This window comes from Anarrhichthys ocellatus, unplaced genomic scaffold, assembly GCF_004355925.1.
Source record: "Anarrhichthys ocellatus isolate YVR2014 unplaced genomic scaffold, GSC_Weel_1.0 scaffold13, whole genome shotgun sequence".
NCBI classification, from domain to species: domain Eukaryota; kingdom Metazoa; phylum Chordata; class Actinopteri; order Perciformes; family Anarhichadidae; genus Anarrhichthys; species Anarrhichthys ocellatus.
This window is the reverse complement of record NW_022280043.1, coordinates 8,040,921-8,050,363: the sequence shown is the minus strand read 5'-3', so window position 1 is coordinate 8,050,363 and position 9,443 is coordinate 8,040,921. Positions and strand designations below refer to the sequence as shown.

The 9,443-nt window shown below is 40.6% G+C and overlaps 1 protein-coding gene across 1 annotated transcript in view; it reads left to right on the top strand.

Moving 5' to 3' along the window:
- LOC116386779 (mitogen-activated protein kinase kinase kinase 5) overlaps positions 1-8,955 on the top strand; it is a 16,395-nt gene extending 7,440 nt beyond the window's left edge. The window contains exons 15-28 of the mRNA XM_031853292.1: positions 179-306; positions 932-1,068; positions 1,187-1,292; positions 1,455-1,612; positions 1,951-2,152; positions 2,410-2,587; positions 2,987-3,152; positions 4,563-4,748; positions 4,857-4,962; positions 5,062-5,314; positions 5,473-5,585; positions 6,986-7,080; positions 7,197-7,273; positions 7,453-8,955. Of these exons, the coding sequence (XP_031709152.1) occupies positions 179-306; positions 932-1,068; positions 1,187-1,292; positions 1,455-1,612; positions 1,951-2,152; positions 2,410-2,587; positions 2,987-3,152; positions 4,563-4,748; positions 4,857-4,962; positions 5,062-5,314; positions 5,473-5,585; positions 6,986-7,080; positions 7,197-7,273; positions 7,453-7,549 (2,002 nt within the window). The 3' untranslated portion in view covers positions 7,550-8,955. The remainder of the gene's footprint in view (positions 1-178; positions 307-931; positions 1,069-1,186; positions 1,293-1,454; positions 1,613-1,950; positions 2,153-2,409; positions 2,588-2,986; positions 3,153-4,562; positions 4,749-4,856; positions 4,963-5,061; positions 5,315-5,472; positions 5,586-6,985; positions 7,081-7,196; positions 7,274-7,452) is intronic.
- Positions 8,956-9,443: the final 488 nt, after the last annotated feature.

Genomic DNA, 9,443 nt, shown 5'->3' with positions numbered 1-9,443 from the left:
TATCTATCTATCTATCTATCTATCTATCTATCTATCTATCTATCTATTCTCTGTGTGTGTTTGTTTGTCCGTCCGACATGGTTTTAAAACAATCAACTTTACTAATCATATGGGATGTTGTATTGTTGACCTTTTATAAAATATCACAGTCACACTTTCATTTCTCCGTCTTTCCCAGGTACTCCCAGCCCCTTCACGAGGAGATAGCTCTGCACAAGAGGCTAAAACACAGAAATATTGTCCAGTACTTGGGCTCAGTTAGTCAGGATGGCTTCATTAAGATCTTCATGGAGGAAGTACCTGGAGGTATGGATCCTAAAATGTAAACTTAGAATACTTTCAGCTTCAAAGAGCGGTAGAGGGTAGCTGTCTATTACTGGATGGACATCCTGAGCCAAAGATCCATTAGTAAAAGGTCTCCAGATGAAATAATGTTCTTTGAAAGATTCTCTGGAATGAAAACAGACTTCCAAAGAAGTCGTTCCTGGCTTTCTATGAAGGGCTGATGTAAGGAAGCCCTGCGGCTTTGGTACAGGATGATGCCTTTATTAAGCATCAAGGAAGTGAGCGTCTGTCTCGTGTTTATGTGATTTGACAGTGCATGTGTGATTGCGTAACGTATACTGGAAAGCCAGTCGCTAGAAAGTGGGCGGTTTCAACATCCTGCTCATTGGAAGAAAAATCTCTTCAGAGAATGGTGTGATTGTTTAAAAAAAAACAAAAACGTACAAGGTTAGAATAAATCTTGGTTTTGCCACATGCAGCTGGGAAATTACTTATTTTTCTATAAAAACAGAGAATTGCATTTTTCCAGTGTGACACAAACAGTAGAAATGGTGTTTTGTTCTCATCTCTGCCTTAGTGGACATGTGCAGAATTATTTTCTGAAAAATATATCCGCTTACATAATTGGACATTTTTCTGCTCATAGGAAGTTTGTCATCTCTCCTGCGCTCCAAATGGGGTCCCCTGAAGGACAACGAGGCCACCATCATCTTCTACACCAAACAGATCCTCGATGGACTCAAGTACCTTCATGACAATCAGATAGTCCACAGAGACATTAAGGTGAGTGGGGCACCTTGGGGGGGGGGGGGGGGGGAAAAAAGGGCATAAAAAAAAATCTTAGCTTTATGGTATAAGATAGTAGTGTTTGTGAAACATCTCATCTGTATCTTTGCTGCAGGGTGACAATGTATTGATCAACACGTATAGTGGGGTGTTGAAGATCTCTGACTTTGGAACTTCTAAACGATTAGCAGGGATCAACCCCTGTACTGAGACATTTGCTGGTAAGATGCTGTGTATTTTAAAACATGTATGACTGTGTTGTTTCACACACGTTCATGCATTTACAGATTTAACTACATTAGAAGGATATACTCAATTTGTTTTTGTCTGTGAACTGTTTGCATTAGTTGCATTTTAATCTCTTTATGATTACTTTTCTGTAGGAACTCTCCAGTACATGGCCCCAGAGATCATAGACCAAGGGCCTCGGGGTTATGGGAAGCCGGCTGATATCTGGTCCCTAGGCTGCACTATTATAGAAATGGCGACAGGCAAACCACCCTTCCATGAGCTGGGAAGTCCTCAGGCAGCCATGTTCAAGGTAACTAAGGGAAAGTTAATACGTACAGATTGTGGTGTTTTCATAAAAGCAAAGCTCCAATATATCCAGCTTGGCACTGAATAACATGGGAGTGCCTAAAATAACAGTTTTCCAGGCATAACCACCAATTGGATGTTGATGTGAGCGCTATTTACAAGTCGGGAAGTCATATTTACCGTAACATGAACACAGCATCAGTACATCATCGCAGAACTACAGGCATGGCTATAGACTCTTGTTGAACAAATATTCCATCTTTTCTCTTTTTAAAACGCACAATCCCAAAGTGAAGTTGTTTAAATGAACATTAACAATTTCCTTTCAACAATCCCATCAAGGTGGGCATGTTTAAGATCCACCCCAAGGTTCCAGAGTGCATGTCGGACGGGGCAAAGGCCTTCATCATGAACTGTTTCGTGCCGGATCCCGACGACAGATCCACAGCCACAAAGCTGCTGAGTGACACCTTCATCAGGTCGTCTCCCAGGAAGAGGGCCAAAGCTCCGCAGGAATCCGAACCTAAAGACTACCTTTCTGCTGGTGAAGCTTCACTACACTTCAAAATCACATACCGCTCTTTCTCACATATGTTTGTCAGTTTATCTAAATTGCTTTTTGTTCCCATCACAAGATCTTCTATAGTTTAGTTACATCATTATCACGTTACTATCTCTCTCATTTCAATTTCTTCTGCTGCTGTTGCATTTCTTGTAAACGGTTGTTATTGCATGTGTTTTTATGAAACCTGGCTAATGTCACGAATTATGAACACTCACATCTAACCACAATCTCGCCAGGGTTTGCAGTCGACTACCAGCGCAGCCTGTCTGTACCCGTCTCCATCCTTGTGGAGGACACTGATTCGTACTCTGGTTCGATCGACCTCTCCTGTTCCCTGGACCTCAGGAGGCACCAGTCCACCCTCATAGCGGATGAAAACTCTGAGAGCCCACTAAGCACCAGCAGCTTCCTGTCGTGAGTTAGATTATTGCTCAACAGACGATATACAAACCTTATAATCTCTGCATCAGCCACAGTTCTACAGAGTCTTACATCAGTGTGAAACCACACTGTGGTTTCACTCAGATAGTCTTTTGAGGTTACATCCTGTGTAGGCATGAAAAAGGTATAATGCCACAGTCTACAGCCAACCATGTTTCACTATTTTCGCAGAGTCAGATCATAGTAATGATAATAAAAAACATTAGAATGTGAATGGGGCTTCTGCAGCATTAAATATTACATACATAATACATTATTGATACCTGTTTTTTTGTGGATTTCCATTTTAGTAGATGCATTACTTGTTTTTTGTATGATTTTGTATTTGTTGATCTGCTGTGATTGATCTCTTTGTTGCCCCCTACTGTCCAGAATACCAGAAGACTCCTCATCAGACATGAGCAGTCCAGCCTCAGCAGAGGAGAATGTTGGTCTTTTTATGCTGAGAAAGGACAGCGAAAGGAGAGCCACATTGCACCGAGTCCTCACTGACTACATGAGCCTCGTCGTCTTTAATATACTGGATTCTCTGCCTCAGGTGGGTGAAGGAAAAAACACGACAACAAAGGTCACAGCATTGTGAAATCTGTTAACTACATGACTTCATACACAACATGTACAGTACTTAGGTGTTTTTCTAAAATGTAGGGCATCTAACTAAAGCTCAGTAGCAGTCCCTCTCTCTGGTTAGGCTTTTAAATTCAGGTTAAACAATTTCCAAAGGCCGATACAGAATACAAATAGCAGAACAATTCTTTGAGTAAAACAGATTATTAGATACCACAGATGCTGTTTATCAGTATCGCCAAACTCCCAGCTACTGGGCAAAGACATTGTATGTAAATGACAAAGTACACATAATCAGCCCCGAGTGTTTGGATACCCTCTTAGTTTGATATTACACAAATTGTCCAGACATGTTGTTGCACTGTTGGCATTTCCAAAACCCTTACCATATGAACCTCTGTGGGATGCACATGGCATGACTGTCTGCAGTGAGTGCAAAGTTTAATTAAAGTTGGCTTGTGAGTTAATAATCTTGTGCCTAAGGGCATTTCTGCCATTTTGTTTCATACTAGATTTGGCAATTTTTTTTCCACTTAAAAGCTGTTAAGTCTTGTGCATGGAAGCCTTTTCCCCCCAGAACAAATTCTGTCACAGGAATCCTTGAAATTATAAATTGTATTTCTTTTCCGTGATGAACAATTGTATGAAAATGTAAAACATAACATTTGTTTATATTTTTGTGCACTTATTTCTTAAGTGTTTTGAGCAAAGAGTAATGCATAAAAACATTAAACTAAGCTGTTTTCAATACAGCACTACAGCTGTTACTTCAGAGGTTCAATATCAGAATTAGCTTCATTGGTCTGGTGTGAGTACACATACTGGGAAGTTGACTGTTTTTTTTCAACACAGATACAGAAATACAGCTCAAAACAAGGACAACATAGCTAAACAAGAGTTAACACAAACATGTAGATGAATATTAAAAGTCTATATATTTAACAATACAACAAGGAACAACAAATACAATGTCTATAAGTCAGACTGCTTGTGTAAATTGCAAAGAATAATACATCAGTGCAATGATGCAGATTATAGAAATTATGTAAGATGTAAAAAATATGGGAGAACAAAGGTGATTTGATATTTCTGATAATATTGTTTGAATTGGTCTAACCCTAATGAGTTGGAAAAAGACTTCCTTCCAAGCTAAGAGCACTATAGTGAGTTAAAGTCTTTAAGTACTTCCAGAATGAGAGCTGTACTGTACTTCCTTCATAACAGCTGCCTGGTGCACTATGGGTTTGTCTACAAACAATGACGCAACTGTAATGATGATGCAATTTTTCTGTGTTTTACAGAAAACGCACCCGGATCTCCGTTATTAAGGGCATGTAAAAGTAGAGTTTCCTCATTTTTCCAATAATTTCTCTCTTAAAAGCATAACAAAGGAACAACACTAACTGCAGAAAACATCACAGAGCTCATTAGCTGCCTGCGAGACAACATCCGCTCCCCTGACAGGAAGCGGCTGACCAGCAGCCTGCTGGAACTCCGAGCCACGCTGTCCACTGCCGCAGTATCACCAAACAGCCTGCAGGTGGTGCTCTTCAGCTTCCAGGACGCAGTACGTTGCTACAGAGCCGACACACAGATTTTTCCTGGTGATGACACTGCTGTCAGCCGCAGGCTTCGTGAGATCTCCATCATGTTAAACGATGTCCTCTGTATGCAGGTAAAGAAGGTGTTGAGGCAGCAGCAAGTGAAACCTCACTGGATGTTTGCTCTGGACAATCTGCTGAGACGGGCAGTACAGGACGCTATCACTGTGCTCCTACCAGGTACAGCTTCTTCACATACAGTAAAAGTTCAGTACTTTGGGGTTCCTTTTATTTATTTATTTATTTATTTATTTATTTATTCACCGCTCCCACACTCAGAGCTCAAACTCCAGCTACAGTCCTCATTTGAGATGGAGGACAGCACTCCCGAGGACCAGTCTGCTGACCCAGACACTCCCGTAGCTATTGTCTTTGACACCGACCAGCTGTTTATGCCAGAAGACACGCAGCAGACAGCGTCCATATATGAGATCCTGCCCACCGCAAGCCCCGACTCCCCTACAGACTTCGTCCTCAACAGCAGCTGCCCCCTCAGTGAAGAACTGAGGGACCTGCGACTAGAGACCAGCAGGTAGCGTTTAGTCGTTTTCTTTACCGTGAAGCTTTCATGGTCGTGTTACAAAAAAAACCTCCAACAAAGGCATCTCTCTTTGGCACTACACAGTAATTAAGAAGAGGTTTGTGATGCACTGCTTTCTGCTGAGTAACGGTGGGTGTTTTGTGTTTCAGACTGCTGAGTCAGCTGAATGAGAAGGAGAGAGAGTATCAGGAGCTACTGAGGAACTCTGCCCAGAGGAAGCAGGAACTGATAGATGCACTGAGAAAAGATGCAATCACTGAAGGTAATGGTTTTTTTTTGTTTGTTTTTTAACCACACACTTTGTTACATCCATAGATGGCACAATAACTTCCATATTACTGCCAGGTGAGTTTGAGTATGTAAAGCTGTAGGTTTAACTTAATACAAATCTCACATGTCAAATGTCTGTTGAGAGTTATGGGTCAAGGAGAGGAGGTAGCGCAACTACATTGTAGGAAATATGCATAGTCGTCTTTCTGTGGGGAAAAAAACACCTTAAGTTTAGCGAAAGCTAAGATGAGGCTTTTTGCTGTCTGAGTCGGGCAAATCAAGTCGCCATCTTCGTTTCGATAGTCGATGTTCATAATAGGACGTATACCTCCACTGTGGTTCAGTGAGGAAACGCTGTCCACAAACACAAATAGGGAATTTTATATTAAAAAGACTGCAATTTTGGGATATACACACGCAATGTCTCTCCTCTCGTATCGATATGTTTCATTGGCATAGTATGTTTATACATTTAAAGAATTTGTGTGTTGTTTTTTTCATTGCTCTCAATTTTCTCACACAATTCCAAGAACAATTTCTGGGACGATGGAAAATGTTTTTTTTTTTATGAAGTTAGATAAGCATATCATTACTGTGTACATACAAGTAGGTGAAATAATAGATGTGTGTATATAAATATAATAAAAAGTAATAACGTCAAGTGTTTCTGTAAATTGTAAACGAGAATACAATATTGCAAGGGTACAGAGTACAAAAAGTGCTGGAATAAATATTGAATCTTTAATGTAATATGTTACTTTATATACATGAGTTGACCGGGGTTTTTTATTTAACCTTTAATTTGCCAGGATAATCACATTGAGATTTTGATCCATCAAATACTCCCAGCTGCTTAAAACAAACATTTAAAATTTGGATATTTTATTTGGGTCAGGCATCATTATCAAACCTCTGAATCCAGGTAAAGTAAATGTCTTTGTTAGGATTCCCTCCACTTATAATATTAGGTTAAGAAAATATACCAAATTAATGGAGGCCACTCAGCCCAAGCATCTACCTTTTGTTTGCCAACCCATTGAGGAGTGAGCCCAGCCTGATGTCCGATGATGAACTGCACAAGCTGCAGCACGACCAGTATTGCATCAACGGATCAAGCCCTCTTTGGATTATCAATACACTCATATGCTCCTTACTATTTCTCAACACTTGTACCAGTCAATCCCAACCACGCCTCAGCTTCAGGCTCTGGATTTCTGCCCGACTGGTTCCTGTCGGAGGCGTAGATCATCAGCTGACGTGCTCAAACTCAAAGTCTGCCTGTGGAAACACGATACGCGTTTTGGTTGCGTGTAACATTAATACCATGAGATGCAGTTTGTCTGTTATTGGAACCATCCAGTCTGAATGTTTGTAATCTCTGTACATTATTAGATGGTGGATTGGCCACACAGAACTCTAAACCAGAAGTGAAGGCTTTGGTGCGCTGGCTCAAGTCTGTCCCTGTAGATCAAGGCACTATCAATCAGGTAAACTCAATTTAAGATAGGCCTTTTTCTTTGTTGTTGTTTTTTTACTCCTGTGGCTGATTGGTATCATGCATCGACCCACTGTTAATCCAAACCTGTGTAATCCTGTTTTCTAGTTGATCTTTCATGAGTTCACCTTGGACTGTCTCTTGTACATTGCCTCCAGAGAAGACTTGATGTACTGTGGAGTAAGGTGAGCTGCCTCCACACATCTCCCTCACACCATCTGTCCATGCAGAAACGTGAGAGGGGGATTGCCCTCAAAGGCAGTGGTGTAGTAAAGATTTGACTTTCATCAAAAAGCCTGTTGTGTTTTGAGATGGCTCGTTTTGTAACGCTGTATTTCAATCTATCCAAAATTGCTTGTTTCAGAGGTGGCATGCTCTGTAGAATCTGGGCAGCCATCACAGCTCGCAGGAAGACCCAGCTCAGCACACACAATGAGAACAGCGAGGACACTCTTCTTTAATGGCTGCTGATGTTGTACATCAAAGGACAGAATTATTGACAGGCTGGTCCTGTGTCCTCTGGAGGAAGTGGTGCACAGGGCTGTGTCTGCAGGGGACCTGATGCCAAGCAGGATAGATTCCAGTTGCCTTGTCGGACGGTGAATGTATTTTAAGTCAGATCTTGCAAAGTGAGATCTTGCAGGCCTATTTATTTTTATTTTTTTACATTCTCTCAGGGCTTTGGCAAGTGGGACAACCGTTATGGCTTAATAAAAAACTGCCTATACAGTCACGATAAATACATATTTGGTATATATAAATGTATGTACCCTTCTGATGACACTGTTTTACTGAATACTTAGCAGGACCTAAGCTATTTTTTTATTATTGTTCTGGGGGAAAACACAGATCATTTTTACTGTATATGATAATAAACAATAACTTTAAATCGTCTCTCAGACTGGCCCGTTATCTGCATGCAGCCATTTGTTTGTAACGGAGCGAGTGATGTAGGCTGGAAGAAGTGTTGAAGTGGTGAACAGTCTTAAAATTCCACACGTGTTCCCTCATCTGTTTTCACAATGTTGACATCTCCTTAGAAACGGCGACATGGGCTTTGCTCGTCTGTCTGTGTTTTGTTTATTTGTGTGCTTCTGTGTAGGTCTGCTATTTAAGTTTCAAACTTTTCGTCTAATAAGTAATATAGTCTCATCCTCACTTTTTCAAGGTATAAGTTAAGTGTTTAGACTTTAGAAGTTGGGCTTGAGTTATATTAGGAGTGGAAATAAGCAGGGAGGGAACGGTAAGAATCCGAGTGTTGGTAGATAGAGTAGGCAAAAACATTTCATACTTATAAATAACACATTTGTGCACATATCTGATTTGTATTTTCCAGTGTGTCCTCATTGCCTAGTGATCTCAGTGGTCCTGTGTGAGATCTCAGGATGTTCATTATTTTTGATAAGCTCAGAGGCTTGTTATATGATGCATGCATGTCAGTTCATGTGCTCTGTCAGCAGGGATATGACTCCATTGAGAGACTGTGCTTGGCTCCTAATAACCATGGCACTCACTAAAGATATTATTAAGGACTTATTCATAATTTTGTTTTGAACAACTGGCTGTACCAGTCATTTTAAAGGGTGTGTTCATATTCCTTTTACAAGGCCTCGTGTGACTCGGTGTGACTGTTTGAGTGAGTGAAGAGGATTTACCTCTGCAATAATCCAGAATGCTGAACAAATCAGAAGGTGTCAGGTCAATAAATCAAGCCAGGCGTCTGTCTCCTCTGTCCTTGGATGGTGTCGGAAAGGAAATTAATACTCCGATCTTATCAACATAATTCAATTTGGAATCATCCTGTTTCCCCATTCCGCTCCCCTGCCTCCCAGTTATTTATGTAATAAATTGATCTTGTGATACTCAAGGTAATGTGCTCATCCATTTTTTTTTTCCACCAAAATAACCCATGTCTGCCCAATATACCCATGTGCCACTGAGAGCTACATGCATGCAGATTTTCTGTCAAACCTACAGCAGATCACGTTAATGATTTTCTCCTCTCTAATTAAAATGGCTAAAAGTGAGATCAACTTTAATACTGTTCGGCTGGAATGAAAACCTGTGTCCACACATCTCTCTATTGCACATGGATAGAGCTCCCTGATGTGCTTCGTGAACGTCATCTTGAAAAATTATATCTTCTCCACAAAAGGAGGGAAGAATTCTCTTTTTCACAGTTAATATATAAAGCAGATTTCTTCTATAAAAACTGCCATAATATGGCTGCTGTTATTTTAGCATGCTAATGTGCTACGTTGACTGTGAATCACTGTGCCTTACAGCTACAATGCAGGGAGTAGCTGTCGCTTCAAAATCATTTCCTATTACAGATAATTCAATGTAATGTTAGTA